The sequence below is a fragment of the Ranitomeya variabilis genome, chromosome 3, assembly GCF_051348905.1.
Source record: "Ranitomeya variabilis isolate aRanVar5 chromosome 3, aRanVar5.hap1, whole genome shotgun sequence".
NCBI classification, from domain to species: domain Eukaryota; kingdom Metazoa; phylum Chordata; class Amphibia; order Anura; family Dendrobatidae; genus Ranitomeya; species Ranitomeya variabilis.
Genome location: NC_135234.1, coordinates 155,590,063 through 155,610,607, shown reverse-complemented (window position 1 = coordinate 155,610,607; position 20,545 = coordinate 155,590,063). Strand labels below are relative to the sequence as shown.

General features: G+C 44.4%; 2 protein-coding genes across 2 annotated transcripts in view; both read left to right on the top strand.

Annotated features, from left to right (window-relative positions):
• DYNLT3 (dynein light chain Tctex-type 3) overlaps positions 1-15,942 on the top strand; it is a 54,019-nt gene extending 38,077 nt beyond the window's left edge. The window contains exons 4-5 of the mRNA XM_077294759.1: positions 8,266-8,343; positions 15,147-15,942. Coding sequence (XP_077150874.1) covers positions 8,266-8,343; positions 15,147-15,223 — 155 coding nt within the window. The 3' untranslated portion in view covers positions 15,224-15,942. The remainder of the gene's footprint in view (positions 1-8,265; positions 8,344-15,146) is intronic.
• Positions 9,120-15,140, top strand: LOC143815503 (uncharacterized). The gene is made up of 2 exons (XM_077294758.1): positions 9,120-12,883; positions 13,195-15,140. The coding sequence occupies exon 1, from the start codon at positions 11,457-11,459 to the stop codon at positions 12,276-12,278; it is 822 nt and encodes a 273-aa protein (XP_077150873.1). The 5' UTR covers positions 9,120-11,456; the 3' UTR covers positions 12,279-12,883; positions 13,195-15,140.
• Positions 15,943-20,545: the final 4,603 nt, after the last annotated feature.

The following is a 20,545-nucleotide window of genomic DNA, read 5'->3' as shown; positions in this document are numbered from 1 at the left end:
CGGCAGAGGTGGGGTGATGCGGTACGGCGTGCACCTGAGCAGGGTCCCTTCCTGCTTAGGTGGGCGACGCCACGGCCTGGTGTCCATGGGAGGGTGGCAGCAGTGGTTACCGACAGAGGTGCTGGGATGAGGAAGCACAGTGAGAGGTATGGCGTGAGAGGGGTCCCTTTCCCCGGTGAGGTGATGGAAGGATCTCGTGGGCACATGGACTGGAGATGATGGAGGTAGTGGTGTACATTGTGAAGCGAGTATTCCACAGGAGCTCAGATGTCTGAGCGCCGGGAAGCGGCAAGGACTCAGACATATGAGCGCCTGTGGAATACTCGCTTCACAATGTACACCACTACCTCCATCATCTCCAGTCCATGTGCCCACGAGATCCTTCCTGAACCTTGCTGCACCCATCCTGGGAAGCAAAAGGATACAGGATACAGAGTCCAAAGTCCCGGTGAGGTGATGCAGCAGCCGGTAATGCTTACCGTGGACCGTGGCGGTGGAGATGAGGAGGCGCAGTGAGCGGGGTCCCTTTCCCCGGTGAGTTGATGCTGCAGCCCCGGTAATGCACAGAGCCGGGTGAATCCTGTTGATATCGGTGGGCGCGGCCATCTTCCTGAGGCCGCGCGTTCGCAGATGGAGCTCTAGTGCCCGGGGCTTCAGGAAAATGGCCGCCGCGATCCCCATCTGCGCACGCGCGGCATCTCGCGGCCATTTTCCTAAAGCCCCGGGCACTAGAGCTCCATCTGCGAACGCGCGGCCTCAGGAAGATGGCCGCGCGCACCGATAACAACAGGATTCACCCGGCTCTGTGCATTACCGGGGCTGCAGCATCAACTCACCGGGGAAAGGGACCCCGCTCACTGCGCCTCCTCATCTCCACCGCCGCACCTCTGCCACCGCACCTCTGCCGCCGCACCTCTGCCGCCACGGTCCACGGTAAGCCTGCATTGCGCATATAAGACGCACCCCCCATTTTCCCCCCTTTTTTGGGGGGGAAAAAGTGCGTCTTATATGCCAAAAAATACGGTAATCCGATCGGTAAACGCCATATCGAGTAAAAAAGTAAAAACGTCAGATCATATCTGCACCAAAATGGTATCAATAAAAATGTCAGCTCGGCACGCAAATACTAAGCCTTCATCCAGCCCCAGTACATGAAAATTTGAGACGCCATGGGTCTCAGAAATGGCTACTTGTTTTTAGAAAATTTAGATTTTTTTTTCACCACTTAAATAAAAAAGACCCAACCATATGTTTGGTGTCCACAAAATAGTAATGACCTGGAGAATCATAATGGCAGGTCAGGTTTAGCATGTAGTGAACATCCTAAAATAGCAAAACAAAAAACAATTGGGGAATTGCACTTTTTTTTGCAATTTCACTGCACTTTAATTTTTTTTCCTGTACTCCAGTACACTATTTGGCAAAATCAATGGCGTCTTTCAAAAGTACAACTCATCCTGCAAAAAACAAGCCCTCACACGGCCATATTGATGGAAAAATAAAAAAAAGTTATCGCTCTGGGAAAAAGGTGAGACAAAAAACGGAACTCAAAAATGGAAAAACCAAGAAAAACGGACAGCACTAGGATGTATGATGGCACCCACAGGGTAAGGTAAGATGGTGCAATTGCAGTGTGGTCTTGATGTGTGCAGCAACTTTATGCAATTGCCTGTGTTTCATAAGCAAACATGGATTGACAGCGCGTTTCTTGAGTGCATGCTGTTTACCAGAGCCCTTACTACTGGTGATCAACATTGCTTAAAATGACACAAAAAATGGGTTTCCCAGTAAAAAAAAATAGCATTCTCAAAGCATGCAAAAACTGCAAGCAGTCAGCAATATGTATTTTTATTATGAAATGAGAGTATCTGCTTTGTAACCATTGTAAAATGTTCTATTGTTCATTGTTTTCTAACAACCTTTTTATACTTGAACCAAAGAATGTTTTTATTATTATTATTATGCTTATCTTATATAGCACCATTATTTCCGCAGCACTGTATGGACATTATCATATCTGTACCCATTGGGGCTCACAAGCTATATTCCCTATCAGTATGTCTTTGGAGTGTGGGAGGAAACCTACACAAACACAGGGATTTAACCCAGGACCCAGTGCCGCAAGGCTGCAGTGCTACCCACTGTTCCTATAATTACCTTTTCATCTCTTGGATGGGTTGTCCTATTTGAACCCAATGGCGCCAATCAGCTGAAACCTCCGGTGGTCAATGGTCGCTGATGGGGGAAGCTTAAGGTCCCTGCTCATTCCTCCTGCTGTAGAAATGTGCTCTTACGTTGTACCCATCTAACGTGCACCTGACAGGTCAGGATTCCGTACCTAAGTAGAGTAGGCTAGGGGTTATCATTAGCATCCAGAGCATGTCTGTGTCATAGGTAGCCCTGAGGGATAAACGGAGAAAACAACATTATAATCACACTGCACCCCGGTCTGATGCCGTCATCGGGGAAGGTGCACAACTGTAGAGTTACGGCTGTTCTCTGATCATGCCTACTATTTAGTTAATTGACGTCGCTCTCTGCCTGTGAATGCGGGAACCTGATGTCAGTCACCTAAACAGTGGGCAAGATAGGAGACCAGCCATGGCTGCTCAGAGATGTGTGCCCTGCCCCAATGACTGGAAAGTAGTGTGGTAATAATGCTGAGTGGGACAGACATGATCCGGAAGCTAATTGTAACACGTAGCCTGCTTTGACTATATGTAGAGAATCCTGGCCTGACAGCATCATTTTCGATTAATGTTTGCCATAGTGCTCCATTCTCATTAATTCGATAACACCTTCAGTATTATCAATATATATTAAAAATAGTAGGGCTGTTCAAAAGCACTGAACACAAATATAAACTTTTTTCCTGTTTTTCATTAGCTGAACTCAAAGATCCAAGACTTTTTCTATATACACAAAAGGCCTTTTTCTCTCCAATAAATTTGTTGGCAAATTTGTGTAAATCAGTGTTAGTGAGCCCTTCTCCTTTATAGAGATAATCCATCCCCCTCACAAGTGTGACATACCAAGATGCTGATTAGACCCATGATTATTGCACAAGTGTCTTACGCTGGCCACAATAAAGGGGCACTCTAATATGTGCAGTTTTACAGTATTACAGGGTCCTTAGGGATCAGAAAACCAGTCAGTATCTGTGGGGTACACCATTTGTCTCATGCAGTGCAACACATCTCCTTCACATAGAGTTGATCAGGTTGTTGATTGCGGGATGTTGGTCCACTCCTCTTTAATGGCTGTGAGAAGTTGCTGGATATTGGCAGGAATCTGAACAAGCTGTCGTATAAGCCAATCCAGAGCATGAGCATCCAAAACATGCTCAATAGGTGACATGTCAGGTGCTGGGCATGCAAGAGCTGGGATATTTTCAGCTTCCAGGAATTGTGTACAGATCCTTGCAAATTGGGGTCGTGCATTATCATGCTGCAACATGGGGCCGTGCATTATTATGCTGCAACATGGGGCCATGCATTATTATGCTGCAACATGGGGCCGTGCATTATCATGCTGCAACATGGGGCCGTGCAATATCATGCTGCTGTCACGCTGCAGCTCTGCAGGTAAGTGCAGACTCCACTACATGGCAGCAGAGTGGAGAGAGGGCTGAAATCCTGCTCAGAGCAGACCAGCAGGACTGCAGCAAGGCTACCACCAGGTGGCAGCAGAATGGTCAGACAAGCCGGGTAGATACCAGAGAGTTGCGTAGTACACAGGGAAATTCCAAACACAGAGTCAAAGGAGCGCCAGAAGGTCAGTACCTGTCCGTAGCAGAAGTATCAGATCAGAGCCAAAGCAGAGTCGAGTACCAGGGAATACCAGGGAATCCAAACACACAAGGACAAACAGTCAGGGGCGGGAAGAGAAGTACAAACAGACACGGGCAAAGTCAGCTAAACACAGCAGGACAAATCAGGGTTTCACCAGAGCCAGCTACACACGCAGGAAATATAACTGACACAGCCTGCAGGATGCAGCGCAGCTAAATAGTAGACCCAACACCGGAACAAGGCAGAGAAAGTTAACCACTAACATGACCAGACTGGGAAAGGAGAGACAAGACCCAAAACCCAGTCTGGATCATGACAGCTGCCACATGGGGCCGTGCATTATCATGCTGCAACGTGGGGCTGTGCATTATCATTCTGCAACATGGGGCCGTGCATTATCCTGCTGCTACATGAGATGATGGTCGTGGATGAATGCACAACAGTGGGTCTCAGGATCTTGTCATGGTATCTTTGTGCATTTTAAATGGCATAAATAAAATGCACCTACTATACATTTGTTATCCATAATGTACGCCTGACCATACCATAACCCCACCGCTACCATGGGCCGCTCAATTCACAACTTTGAAATTCTCTGAAATGCCTTTGGAGATGACCTATGGCAGAAAAATGAACATTCACTTCACAAGCAACAGCTCTGGTGGACATTCCTCCAGTCAGCATGCCAACTGCACGCTCCCTCAAACCATCTGCGGCTTTGTGCTGTGTTATAAAACTGCACATGTGAGGGTATGTTCCCATGATCAGTAAAATCTGCGGGTTGGATGCTGTGTTCATCCGCAGCGTGCAACCCGCAGTGTCCAGATGTTACAGCATAGTGGATGGGATTTCAAGAAATCCCATCTCCACTATATGTGCACAGACACCAGCGGCTTACCTGAGGAGACGGACATGCGGCGCGTCTTTCCAGACCGCAGCATGTCTATTTATCTTGCGGAGACGCTCAGTCTCCGCTAGATAAATATCACACCTGCAATGTATTGGGCGCGGTGATTCCGCACTGTTCAATGAACACATGCGGAATCACCTGCATTTAAAAGTCGGCAGCGCTTTGGACGCAGCGAACATGTGCTGCATCCAAAGCGCTGCCAAATCCTTAGAGTGTACTTTTAGTGTGGCCAGCCTAAGGCACCTGTCTCATCAGCATCTTGGTGTGCTACACCTGTGAGGGAGATGGATTGTCTCAGCAAAGGAGAAGGGCTCACTAACACAGATTTACATAAGTTTGTGAAAGGCCTTTTGTGTACATAGAAAATGTCTTAGATTTTTGAGTTCGGCTCATGAAAAATGGAAGCAAAAACAAAAATGTTGCATTTATATTTTTGTTCAGTGTAGATAAGTGTGCCCAGTAAATAGAGAATGGGAGATCTTGTAACTGGCTCATAAATAAAATCATCTGCTGACCAGAATGCTTAATGCTTAAAAGGGACTTGTTATATTGAAAACACAGTCATGGTCAAAAGTTTTGAGAGTGACACCAATTTTGGCTTTCACAAGGTTTTTGCTGCTTCATTGTTACTAGATTATTTTAGTCAGATGTTTATTATGGTTACTTAAGTCCTGACAATCATGCTTCCAAACAGTCTGAAGGGGGTTTCATCAGAGAAAATAACTTTACCCCAGTCCTCTGCAGTCCAATCCCGGTACATACTGCAGAATATCTATCAAAATATACTTACAGCTCATGATATATTTCCAGGTAACAGATATATGTTCCAGGGAACATATTTTTTTGTGTTCCACCTATCAATAAAGATAGATTAGTAAACGGTGGAGTACTCCGATAGAATTGTTGAACTCAAAGACACCAGAGTAGCCACAAACCACAAAATAATCTTAAAAATAATTTTTATTGAAGCATGATTAAAATAATTGATGCATACATAATATAATGGTTTCGTACGGAGAAAAAAGTGATTGAGGAACATCAATATCCCATAGCACACACAACATTAGCTGGATAATGAAAAAGGCTAAAGAATACAAGGAGATCTATATTTGCTTCATCGACTACAGCAAAGTCAACTGTGTTGATCACGAGAAACTTTAGAATACCATGAAGGATATATAGGTGCATCTCACAAAATTATAATATTATGAAAAAGTTGATTTATTTCAGTTCTTCAATACAAAAAGTGAAACTCATTTATTAGATAGTCATTACAAACTAAGTGATCTATTTCAAGTGTTTATGTTTGTTAATGTTGATGATTATGGCTTACAGCCAATGAAAACCCAAAAGTAATTATATAAGTAAATTAGAATAATTAACAAAAACACATGCAAAAGCTTCCTAAGCATTTAAAAAGGTCCCATAGTCTGATTCAGTAGTTTCCACAATCATGGAGAAGACTGCTGACTTGACTGATGTCCAGAAGTCAGTCATTGACACACTCCACAAGGAAATTAAATTTTCCATTTCATTTGGAAATCAGGGTTCCAAAATCTGGAGAAAGAGTGGAGAGACAGACAATCCAAGCTGCTTGAGGTCTAGTGTGGAGTTTCCACAATCAGTGATGGTTTGGGGAGCCATATCATCTGCTGGTGTAGGTCCACTGTGTTTTATCAAGACCAAAGTCAGCACAGCCGTCTACCAGGAAATTTTAGAGCACTTCATGCTTCCCTCTGCCGACAAGTTTTCTGGAGATGGAAATTTAATTTTCCAGCAGGACTTGGCACCTGTCCACACTGCAAAAATACCAATACCTGGTTTAAAAACAACAGTATCACTGTGCTTAATTGGCCAGCAAACTCGCCTGACCTTAACCCCATAGAGAATCAATCGGGTATTGTCAAGAGTAAGATGAGACACCAGACCCAACAATGCAGACGAGCTGAAGGCTGCTATCAAAGCAACCTGGGCTTCCATAACCCCTCAGCAGTGCCACAGGTTTATCTCCTCCATGCCACGCCGCACTGATGCAGTTATTGATGCCAAAGTAGCCCCGACCAAGTATTGAGTGCATACACTTCAGTAGGCCAACATTTCGGATTTTAAAATCATTTTTCAAGCTGGTGTTATAAAGTATTCTAATTTACTGAGATAATGACTTTTGGGTTTTCGTTGGCTGTAAGCCATAATCATCAACATTAACATAAATAAACACTTGCAATAGATGACTCTGTTTGTAATGACTCTATATAATATGAGTTTCACTTTTTGTATTGAAGAACTGAAATAAATCGACTTTTTGACGATATTCTAATTTTAAGAGATGCACCTGTAGGTGTGCCAAGTCATCTGATCAGTCTCATTAGGAACTTTTACATCAACCAAGAAGCAACAGTCCGGACAAAACACATTTGTTTACTGTAGACTAAGACTCTGATTACGACCATTAAGCCTTGTAGAAACTGCAACCATTAATTTGTGCTTTCTCGCGAGGCAATAGTTATTGTGAGAGACTTTTGTTTAGGCATTGAACTCCATCCACCTACAGTATGTGCCACTTCTTTCTTTTTACTGGTCCACCTCACACGTATCTTTCCTACACTTTCCCTAATAAGTTCAACGTACCTTTAAAATAATAAGGCCTAAAAACTTTTTATCAGCTTACTGATACTTAATTGCAGGGAAAAATGTTGGCTATTATGGGTAAGATGTATTCTTCTGTATATTGATGTTATGAGTGATTTAATGCAGAAAATGCTCCATTATTTAGTTAAAAGAGTTGTGCGGGATTAAGGCTATGTGCACACGTTCAGGATTTTTCGCTTTTTTTTGTGTTTTCGGCCGTTTTCCATGCAAAAAAACGCACATATAAGCATCCCATCATTTTTAATGCATTCTGCAATTTTTGGTCACATGATGCGTTTATTTCTGCGAAAAAACGCATCGCGGTAAAAAACGCAGCATGTTCATTAATTTTGCAGATATTTCGCGTTTTTGCCGCTATTTAATGCATTGGGAATCTCCGGAAAAAAACACACAAAAAATGCAAGAAAAACGCAAAAAAAAAAACGCATGCGGATTTCTTGCAGAAAATGTCCGGTTTTCTTCAGGAAATTTCTGCAAGAAATCCTGACGTGTGCACATAGCCTAAAAGTGTTTTATTCATAGGGTTGCAGCTCTAGAAAATAATAATCTCACCCATAGTCACACTTCAGCACTGCCTCTCTGACACCGCTCAGGCCTTTATTGACAGGCTGCAGTGCTGACGTCTTGACCCCAGCCCACATGACCACTGAAGCGAATCATTGGGCACCACAGTTCGCACAGTCTGAGCCCAGTGATTGGCTGCTGCAGTCATGTGAGCTGTAGTCGCAACGTGAGCACTTCAGCTGTCAACACACATAAAGGTAGTGACACAAGAGACAGCACTGGACCTGAGAATAGCGAGCTGTTATTTTCTACAGCTCCAATTATGTTTTGATCCCTTACAATTCTTTTCAATTGATATTGAAGCTTGACTAAGAATGATCATTACATATTCTTTGGTTTGATATATTTCAGTAACCTGTACAGTCATGCAGAAAAGAGGAGGTGGTCTACACACTGCAAGTTCCTCCTTTTGGGATAACTCCACTGATGGTAATTTGGAATAGTAATCAGTGAAAACATGTTTAATGGTGACCTTTCAGCTAAAAACAATGCAGACAGGTCTCTATTTCTTCGTATACAGTCATTGGTACTTCCTGTGCTTCTGTATGGGTCTGGTTACAGTACTATTACATTATTATCTTCAAGAAGTAATGCTTCTTTATTTAGAATCTGACAGAGAAAATTGTGAGCTTCCAAGTGAAATTGTAGGCCCCATAAAAGTTTGTACGTTCTTTACTACAGCTCCAAACAATTAATTCACATGGAATTAAAGGGATTGTCCAGCAATTGAAAATGAATTTATAAAGGACTCAGACTGGTATATAAAAGTAAAAGAAATAATACTGACCCTCACTGATCCCCACCCAGCTCCCATTCTTACACTTATCCGATCACTGCTGGTCTGCTGTTCCAGTTCTTGTCTTGCTCAGCCAATCATTGGCTCAGAGGCTTGTCATAGCTATAGGTAATAATTGGGTGAAAGGAAATTTCTTGACATTCTAGAACAAGCAGTAGAGACCAGCTGCGACTGGTAAGCATTGGAACGGAAACTACGGAAGGCTGGTAAAGGTGAGTATTCTTTTTTTTTTTAAATGTATTTACCAACCTTTTTAATCTCTTCATGACCTTTGACGTATAGGATTTGTCTGTGCCTTTTATTATTATTATTATTATTATTATTATTATTATTATTATTATATAGCACCATTAATTTCATGGTGCTGTACATGAGAAGGGGTTACATCAAAATACAAATATCACTTACAGTAAACAAAACTAACAATGACAGACTGGTACAGAGGGAAGAGCACCCTGCCCTTGCTGGCTTACATTCTACAGGATTATGGGGAAGGAGACAGTAGGTCGAGGGTTGCAGTAGATCCGATGTTGTTGAGGTGGCCGTGTGGTCATTACAGGCTGTAAGCTTCTTTGAAGAGGTGGGTTTTCAGGTTTCTTTTGAAGGATCCAAGTGTGGTGGATAATCGGACGTGTTGGGGCACAGAATTCCAGAGGATGGGGGCTACTCGGGAGAAGTCTTGGAGGCGATTGGGTGAGGAGCAAATAAGCATGGAGGAGAGAAGGAGGTCTTGGGAGGACCGGAGATTACGTGAGGGAAGATATTGAGAGACTAGTTCGGAAACATATGGAGGACAAAGGTTATGGATGGCTTTGTAGGTCAGCGTTAGTAGTTTAAACTGGATATGCTGGGGAAACTGGTAGCCAGTGAAGGGATTTGCAAAAGAGGGGAAGCAGGAGTGTAGTGAGGAGAGAGATTAATTAGTCGGGCAGCAGTTAAGGACGGACTGGAGGGGTGCGAGAGTGTTAGAAGGGAGGCCACAGAGGAGGATGTTGCAGTAGTCGAGGCGGGAGATGATTAGGGCATGCACAAGCATTTTGGTAGAGTGAGGGTTGAGGAAACGACGGATTCTGGAAATATTTTTGAGCTGAGGGTGACAGGAGGTGGCGAGAGCTTGGATGTGCGGTTTGAAGGACAGGGCAGAGTCAAGGGTAACTCCGAGGCAGCGATTTTGGGGACAGTGGAAAGTGTGATTTCATTTATTTTGATAGATAGATCAGGTAGGGAAGATATGCGAGATGGAGGAAAGATAATTAGTTCAGATTTGTCCACATTGAGCTTGAGGAAGCGAGAGTAGAAGGAGGATATGGCTGATAGACACTCTGAGATTCTGGTGAGCAGAGAGGTGGCATCTGGGCCAGAGAGGTAGATCTGAGTGTCATCAGCGTATAGATGGTACTGGAAGCCATAGGACCTTATGAGTTGTCCCTGGCTGAGTGTATAGATTGAGAAGAGTAAGGGCCCAAGGACAGAGCCTTGAGGGACACCAACAGAGAGGGGGCGAGATGAAGAGGTAGTATTGGAGTAGGAAACGCTAAATGTGCGGTTGGTAAGGTATGAGGAGATCCAAGATAGGGCAAGGTCTTTGACACCAAAGGAAGAGAGGATCTGTAGTAGGAGGCAGTGGTCAACTGTGTCGAAGGCAGAGGACAGGTCTAGAAGGAGGAGTTTAGAGAATTGTCTGTTAGCTTTGGCTGTAAGTAAGTCACTAGTAATTTTCGTCAGGGCAGTCTCAAAGGAATGGTGGGGACATAAGCCAGATTGTAGGTTGTCGAAGAGAGAGTTAGATGCAAAGTGAGAGGAAAGTTCAGTATGGATGTCCTGTTCAAGGAGTTTGGAAGCAAATGGGAGCAAAGATATGGGGCGATAGCTGGACATAGCGCTTGGGTCAATGGATGGCTTTTTGAGGATAGGTGTGATTGTGACATGTTTGAAAGCAGTGGGGAAGGTACCAGAAGTTAGGGATGGGATTAGTGTGGTGGTGAGGTTGGGGAGGAGGTGGGATGGGATCAAGTGCACAAGTGGTGAGGTGTGATTTGGAGAGAAAATGAGCAAGCTCCACTTCAGTGATTTTGGAGATGGAAGTTATGGGGTTTTGATGCAGGCTCAGATCTTGCCGTCCCAACGAGTTGCGTGTCGATCCTCTGTATCTATAAGTTCCTCCACTGCTTCTGCCTCAACCTCCTCTCGGTCCTCCACCTGCACCCAAAGCCTGTCTGGTAATGCCACCCGCGTTCTAACTGCGCAGAAGGAATCCTGCACACCTCCTTACTATGCTGTCACCAGGGCTCAACGGCATCAGGTGGTGTTTACCTTGAAGTGTCTGGGAAACGTGAGTCACACAGCTGAGGAGTTGTGGTCAACTCTGGAGACCGAGTTCCATCAATGGTTGTCTCCACTGAGCCTGCATCCAGGGAAGGCCATGTGCGACAATGCTGCAAACCAGGGTGTGGCCCTTCGCCGGGGCAATGTCACACACGTGCCTTGTATGGCTCATGTTTTGAACCTGGTTGTCCAGCAATTTTTATCCCACTATCCCGGACTAGATGGGCTTCTGCAGTGGGCACGGTCGCTGTGTGCTCACTTCCACCGTTCGCACCCTGCAGCTCAATGACTTACATCTCTACAGAAGTCGTTGGGCCTGCCAGTTCACCGGCTGAAATGTGATGTGCCCACATGGTGGAATTCAACACTGCACATGTTGCAGCGACTGTGACAGCACCGACGAGCCCTGGTGCAATACGTTATGACGTATAGCCTGGGCCAACGAGATCCAGAGGTTGGGCAAATCACGCTGCAGAAGTGGTCTCAGATCAGGGACCTATGCACCCTTCTGCACAGTTTTGAAATAGCGACGAAGATGTTTAGTGCTGACGATGCCATTATCAGCATGACTGTTCCGGTCATTTACATGCTGGAGCACACCTTAAACAGTATTCAGAGTCAGGTGGTGGGACAAGAGGAGGAGGAACAGGAGGAGTCGTTTGCGGAAGGGATAATATCTCCAAGGTCCAGATGGTCGGCAGCACCAAGGCGGCTGGCATTGGAGGTTGGGGGAGAGGGATTACTGAGGGCGCATGGTACCAGCCAAACTGTTGAGGAAGGTGCAGGAGCCGAGGAAGAAGTGGAGGACGAACTGGTGCTGGGCATGGAAGACTCATCAGATGAGGGAGACCTTGGTCAAATTTCTGTTGTACGAGGTTGGGGGGAGAGAGCAGAGGAAGGAAGCATGATTCTCACCTCAACGCCACCAAGACAACAAGGACTTGGTCCTCCTGGATGCGCAAGATACATGAGTGCCTTCTTGCTGCACTACCTGCAACATGACCCTCGGATTGTCAAAATCCGAAGTAATGCTGACTACTGGGTTGCCACACTGTTAGATCCCCGGTACAAAAGTAAATTTGGCGAAATAATTCCTGCCATAGAAAGGGATTCACGCATGCAGGAGTATCAGCAGAGACTGTTACAGAATCTTACATCTGCTTTTCCACAAAACACCAGTGGTGCACGTAGTGAATCTCTGAGTTCTAACTTGCCAACCATGGGACTGTCATTCAAATCGTAACAGTAACATGGTATCTGGTGGTAACAGCAATTTTTTTCCAATCGTTTCAAGAATTTTTTACACCATCCTTTGCAATGCCACAGGAGACAAGAAGTCTGTCGCATAGCCAACGCCTAGAGAGGATGGCACAGGAGTATCTCCAAGTTAACATCGGAACAGGACCCTTGCTCATTTTGGGCTTCCAATCTGGGAAAATGGCCTGAGCTCGCCACTCACGCCTTGGAGATCTTGTCGGGTGTTCAGCGCTGCTGGTGGTGTGCTGACAGATAAGCGCCCGCGGCTGTCCAATGAAAATATAGACAGACTAACGTTCATCAAGATGAACAAATCCTGGATCCGCAAGGACTTTTCTACCCCTGTGTCACCCTGGGGAGACTAAAAGCTTGATGATTTTTGAAAATCACCTCACCAATGATTTTAAGAAACTCTGTGGAAATTGATGCCACTTAAGTGGTGTCTGTGGCCCAATTTTTTTTAAAAATGGAGACTTTTTTTGGAGTCCCCTTGCTGTGTTTTAGATGACGTTGGCATCGTCAATTAAACTTTTCACTTTTTGCATTTACCCATGAGCGCGGCTGTTTTTCCTATTGTTAAGTTGGACTAAGGCTACGTTCACATTTGCGGTCAGCGCCGCAGCGTCGGGCGCCGCAGCGGCGCCGCATGCGTCATGCGCCCCTATATTTAACATGGAGGCGCATGGACATGCGTTGTGCTGCGTTTTGCGCCGCATGGCCGCAAGCGTTGGACGCAAGAAACGCTTCAAGTTGCATTTTTTTTGCGTCCAACTTTCGGCCAAAAAGGACGCATGCGGCGCAAAACGCAGCGTTTTAGCGTGCGTTTTGCCGCGTTTTTGTTTGCGTTGTGCGCTGCGGCGCCGACGCTGCGGCGCACAACGCAAATGTGAACGTAGCCTTAGTCCTGTGCAGCCCTCACCAACCTACCCTTTTTTCCTTGTTGAGAGTGACATGCTCCATAAACCTGACAGATGTTAAAAGGGTTTCCTATACAGAGTATCCACATATCACCATTGCCAGGAACCTCACATTACTACCACCAGTGTTTGCTTCCTACACCAGAATGTCAGAAGATAAATGTAGGTGAATTCTCTGTTAATTTGGGAGGTATATTGAGTGGATGAAAAAGCTGAGATTGGCAAAGCTTGAAGTTTTGGGCACTATTGAAACTTTTACAGGCCTAACAGCACTTGCCTTTTAGAGAATCTGAGTCCTCTTAGACCCCAGCACTCAATTCCTGACCATAACATTTGTTTATTTCTTTTAAGTAAACATTTTCATGGCAAAAAGAATATACTTTATCACAATGCTGCAATATGTGGCAAAGCATGACTCATAGTTTTGGATCAAAGAAATTAGGACTGTCCACAACTTGCACAGGTTTAGACGCTCCCTCAAAACACATTTTTTCAGTGCTGCCTATCACGTTCCCTAGTCAAAGTAATTTTATGTGTGTGTGTAGCCCATTCACTATCTGAGAATAAGCCTCTATCAAACTCCACCGTACCCAACAGCACCACAAATAATGCCTGGTGATCAGCTCATACAGCCTTTATCTATCCCCCACTCCCTCAACATGGCTGACCCATCATTGTAAATACGCATCTGTACTTTGTGTCTCCCCCACCTCATTGTAGATTGTAATGGGGAGAGCCCACATCATTTTTTTAGGGTCCTCTAATTTTTAATAACCAGCAAAGTCAAAGCAGACAGTTGGGACTGATATTAATAGGCTGGGAAGGTCCATGGATATTGGTCCCTTCCCAGCATAATGAGACAAGTTAACAGCTATCTGCTTTCCCTTGACTCTGCTTTTTCATTCATTTATTTATTTATTTTTTAGCACGTACAGTAAACTACACATGCAAGATACTGCTCCACCTGGACCTCTGCCTCCTGGTTCAAAATTATTTATGTTATTTTCAGTCATTTTCCTATTCACATTTGTTTGCAGGGCAATTGTCCTTCTTTTACCCCCATTTAGCTTTCTTTTGCAGTCCATTAGTCCTTACTACTACCATTTTACATCTATCCATGGTGTAGCTGAGAGTGTTATGGATAGAAAAGACTGTCTCATAGTGAACAAGTGCTCAAATTCCCTGTGTCTGCACCAGTCAATGACCCATAAAAGATGGGAGGAGGATTATGTCAGACAAGTCAGAGAGGCCAACACCCCCTTTCTTGGGGTGAAAGAGAATGATGTGAGTTATTTGAACTGGCTTCCATTTCCTGTCCTGGTAGAGCTTGTGAGCATCTTGAGTAATGTTTTGAAGAATGCACAAGAGATACGAAAGTGTCGTGCTTGGAAACATTCTAATACATATTTTAGAAAAGATGTTCATTATAAATACAGAACACCTTCCAAACCAAGTGAATTAGCCCATTGTCCAAGACTCCAGGGCATGTTTGGTATTCTGGCTAAGCAAGGCATGGTTCACCTGATACAATGTAGGTAGTGAGCAGGATACCGAGGAATTTAATAGAGTTCCTGGACCACCTAAACACCAAAACATCTGACAGCTACCGAAATGTGGAAGGACTACAACTTTTGCATGTTAGTTTTGCCTCAACTTGTAGTTCCTAGGCATGACAACTGCTTTTCACTTTATTACTGAATGTATTTCAGCAGTCAGTAGATGGGGAATTCAACCAAATTTCTCTCAGAATCTAGTGTAGATATTGGTATGTAGATGCTTTTTGGAAACTTTCTTCAAAATGTGAATTTTCTTACCGAATGCTAGAAACAAGCATCTTGCATGTACTACATGTGTCAACCAGTGTTTAAAATTGGTCCTAGCAGGTTGTAAAGTATCTTGCAGGTTCCACTTACTAACACCTGTTCTATCCTTTTCAGGCAGCTGCACAGTGCGATGGGAAAACCGGACGATGTATTGCGTTGTCAATGTGTTTGCTGTGGCCATACACCTATAACTGAATGTCAGGAAAATGTTTGCTTTTTGCACGCTTAATTAAAAAAAAGTAAAGAAAAAAAAGACACTTGTGGGGAAATATGATTATCTGTATTACCAAACAGTAGCAGCTTTGATGTATAAGGCAGGATTAGCACAATTTATCTTGTACCACTGAGGTTCCATAGAGGAACAACACGCTACTGCCATAGCCTGCCACATTATGTATTACTGAGGTATAGTATATGCTAAAAATGTAATCAATCAATATGCAAACTCTCAGGAATAGAACTCTATAAACTATTAATAAAAGAAAGCACCATGAAAACACAATAAACCGGATATATATTAGAATGGTTTTAGAATTTTGTTCATTCAGTGATATCAGTTAATGCTTCCATAATTTGGGAATAGCTGCAAATGATAATTTATGTTTAGCCTTATATAAAACATCTTGGCCTAGATTGCTAATTATGTTAGGAGGATAATATTTTCCATTCTTTTAACTTTTGCTATTGCTTTCCATTAATCATTTACTGCCTTGAGCGCCTTACGGCCTTGTACCATTTACTTGCTGTTTGACATTTGCACTGCTCTATAACTTGAAAATATGGTAATTATATTAATTCATATATATCATAATTTAAAACAATTTTATATTGATGAAAGTAAATAAAAATGGTATCATGAATGTTGCAACATTTGTATGGATCTTAAGTTAAACCATTAAATATAAATATATGTGTGAAATTTGATTTTTTTTTTTTAAACACATTTTGTATTCCGTTGCATTGTAGAAGGGAAGTGCCATAAAATGTACATATATATGAAATATATATAATCCCCTCACATGTATTCCACATGAATAATGCCCCCCACTGATATATTTATATAGAGTGCTATAGTGTGGTTGCTGAGGGGGGAGGAGCGGAGACAATTGGGATGTATAATCAATTGCTGAAAACCGTTTAAGCTAGGAATAAACCTTAGCAAGTGGGTGGGGAATAATTTAATAGACTGACATCATTTCCTCTCACTTGAAACTGGACATTACCTCTTGACTGCTGGACTTAAAGCCCCACATCTGTCCATATTCTCTTTCTTGAGTATCCACTTACCCCCTGATATCCTGTAACACCTTAGGGTACCGTCTCACAGTGGCACTTTTGTCGCTACGACGGTACGATCCGTGACGTTCCAGCGATATCCATACGATATCGCTGTGTCTGACACGCAGCAGCGATCAGGGACCCTGCTGAGAATCGTACGTCGTAGCAGATCGTTTGGAACTTTCTTTCTTCGCTGGATCTCCCGCTGTCATCGCTGGATCGTAGTGTGTGACAGCGATCCAGCGATGCGTTCGCTTGTAACCAGGGTAAACATCGGGTTACTAAGTGCAGGGCCGCGCTTAGTAACCCGATGTTTACCGTGGTTACCAGCGTAAAAGTAAAAAAAAAACAAACCGTACATACATTCCGGTGTCCTTCAGGTCCCTAGCCGTCTGCTTCCCGCTCTGACTGACTGCCGGCCGGAAAGTGAGAGCAGATCACAGCGGTGACGTCGCCGCTGTGATCTGCTTTCACTTTACGGCGGCACTCAGAGCGGGAAGCAGACTGCGAGGGTCCTGGCGGACACCGGAATGTGAGTATGTACGTTTTTTTTTTTTTTTTACTTTTACGCTGGTAACCAGGGTAAACATCGGGTTACTAAGCGCGGCCCTGCGCTTAGTAACCCGATGTTTACCCTGATTACCCGGGACCTCGGCATCGTTGGTCGCTGGAGAGCTGTCTGTGTGACAGCTCCCCAGCGACCACACAACGACTTTCCAACGATCACGGCCAGGTCGTATCGTTGGTCGTGATCGTTGGTAAATCGTTTTGTGAGATGGTACCCTTACTTACTAGGCCCTGCATACCCTGGACTCCTTGTTTATATACAGCTCTGGCAAAAATTAAGAGACCACTACAAGATATTCAGTTTGTCTGATTTTTCTATTTATAGGTATGTTTTTGAGTAAAATGTAAATTGTTCATTTATTCTATAAACTACTGACAACATGTCTCCGGAGTTACAAGCAATACATTTTGTATTTATTTTCTGAAAATGAGAAATGGTCAAAATAACAAAAAAAATGCATTGCTTGCACACCTCAAATAATGCGAAAAAAAAAAAAAAAAAGTTCATAATCATTTAGAAACAACAATACTAATGTTTAACTCAGGAAGAGTTCAGAAATCAATATTTTGTGGAATAACCATGATTTTTAATCACAGCTTTCATGCGTCTTGGCATGCTTTCCACCAGTCTTTCACACTGCTTTTGGGTGACCTTATGCCACTCCTGGTACAAAAATGTAAGCAGTTCTTTGTTTGATGGCTTGTGACTATCCATCTTCCTCTTGATTACATTCTAGAGGTTTTCAATGGGGTTCAGGTTTGGAGATTGGGCTGGCCATGACAGGGATTTGATGTGGTGGTCCTTCATCCACACCTTGTTTGACCTAGCTGTGTGGCATGGCGCATTGTATTGCTGGAAAAACCAGTCCTCAGAGTTGGGGAACATTGCCTGAGCAGAAGGAATCAACTGTTTTCCAGGATAACCTTGTATGCTGCTTGATTCATACGTCATTCGCAAAGATTAACCTGCCCAATTCCAGCCTTGCTGATGCATCCCCAGAGCAACACCTGGTCATCTAATGGTTAGACGGATACCGGGAGAGGCGTACAAGCCACAGTGTCTTACACCCACTGTGAAATTTGGTGGAGGACCCGTGATTAACCTAATTTGCTAAAAAAAAACACATGAAGGACTCCCAGACTATGAGAAATAAGATTATCTGGTCTGATGAGACAAAGGTAGACCTTTTTGGTGATAATTCTAAGCAGTATGTGTGGAGAAAACCAGGCACTGCTTATCACCTGCCCAATACAATCCCAAAAGTGAAACCTGGTTGCAGCATCATGCTATGGGGGTGTTTTTCAGCTGCGGGGACAGGACAACTGGTCATCATTGAAGGAAACATGAATATGGCCAAGTACAGAGATATCCTGGATGAAAACCTCTTCCAGAGTGCTCTGGACCTCGCACTTGACCGAAGGGTCACCTTCCAACAAGACAGTGACCCTACGCACGCAGCTAAAATAACAAAGGAATGGCTTCAGAACAACTCCGTGACCATTCTTGACTGGCCCAGCTAGAGCCCTGATATATATATATATATATATATATATATATATATATATATATGTGGGGAAATAAGCACTTGATACACTTCTGGTTTTACAGGTTTTCCCCAGTACAAAGAATAGAGAAGTCTGTAATTTGTATCGTAGGTACACTTTATCTTTGAGAGACAGAAAATCACATTGTATGATATTTACATACCGTATTTTCCGGCGTATAAGACAACTGGGCGTATAAGACGACCCCCCAACTTTTCCAGTTAAAATATAAAATCTTCTTAAAAGTTGGGGGCCTTCTTATACGCCGTATGTCGTCTTATAGGGCCGGTGACTAATGTGCCTTTTGGGGGGGGAGTGGTCCCGATGACTAAGAGGGGGCGTCTCACAGGAAAGTGTGAGTGGAGTATCCCCCATTACCTCATTGTAGCTGCAGCGTGGGGTCTCTACTGGGAGCGGCGGCGGATGCTCTTTGTGCCGCGTGGGTGCTGTGCTGTGGGGCGGTGGGTCCTCTTCGTGCAGCGTCGGGGCTCTGTGCTGTGGGGCGGCGTATCTTCGTGCAGAGTCAGTCGGGGCTCCTCCGGCATTTCCTCAGAGCCCAGAGGCCCCGGCAGCTCCATTGCTGAGATGCGTTGGCCTCTGGGAAAATGGCCGCTGGGGGCGGCGCATGCTCAGATTCAGATCTCGTCTCCCGAGATCTCAGGACGGAGGAGCCCCGAATAACTCTGCACGAATATACGCCACCCCACAGCACAGAGCCCCGACGCTTCACGAAGAGGAGCCGCCGCCCCACAGCACAGTACCCACGCGGCACAAAGAGGAGCAGCTGCCGCCGCTCCCAGCACAGACCCCACGCTGCAGCTACAATGAGGTAATGGGGGATACTCCACTCACACTTTCCTGTGAGACGCCCCCTCTTTGTTATCGGGACCACTCCCCCCCACCCACCATACACACATTGGTGTCTGCACCCCGCGTACAAGACGACACCCAGCGTATAAGACAACCCCCGACTTTTAAGAAGATTTTCAGGGGATAAAAAAGTCATACGCCGGAAAATACGGTACCTATTTTGCATATTATTTCAAGAAATAAGTATTTGATACAATAGAAAAACAGATCTTCGTATTTGTTACAAAAACCTTTGTTTTCTATTACAGAGGTCAAACATTTTCTGTAGTTTTTGACCAAGTTTGCAAACACTGCAGCCGGGATTTTGGCCCACTCCTCCATACAGACCTCCAGATCTTTCAGGTTTCTGGGCTGTCGCTGAGCAACATTGAGTTTCAGCTCCCTCCAAAGATTTTTTATTGGGTTCAGGCCTGAAGACTGGCTAGACCACTCCAGAATGTTGAAATGCTTCTTACGGAGCCACTCCTTAGTTGCCCTGGCTGTGTGTTTCGGGTTATTGTCATGCTGGAAGACCCAGCCACGGCTTAACGTCAAGGCTCTTACTGAGGGAAGGAGGTTGTTGTCCAAAATCTCGCGGTACATGATTCCATCCATCCTCTTCTCAAAACAGTGCAGTCGTCGTGTCCCCTTTGCAGAAAAGCACCCCCAAAGTATATGTTCCCTGTTATGATCCTAGTGGCAAGGATCGCAGGTCGGACTAGCTAAGTAACTGAACAGACTACTAGCTCTGGGGAAGTGGTAACTAGATTGACCGCAACCTGATCCTATCCGCACACAACTATAGGCAGCCGTGGAACGTTACCTAAAAGTCCTAGACGTCTCTTCACGGACTGAGAAACTGACTATTCCTGGAGGGAAAGAAAGTCCTCTCTTGCCTCAGTGGAATGACCCCAAAGATATAGAATAGCCCCCCACAAATATTAACGGTGAGTTAAGGGGAAAGCACAAACGCAGAGATGAAATCAGATTTAGCAAATGAGGCCCGCTAATACTAGATAGCAGAAAATAGGAAGGGAACTGTGCGGTCAATAAAAAACCCTATTCAAAATATCCACGCAGAGATTGCTCGAGCCCCCGCACCAACTAACGGTGCGGGGGAAGCAACTCCATACCCCAGAGCTTACCAGCAAAATGAAATCACATATTAGCAAGCTGGACTAGACTCATCATACACAGAAATCATATTGCAGGCAGATGAGCAAAAAATATTCAAACAGAACTTAGCTTATCCTGAAGAGGCAGAAAACGAGATA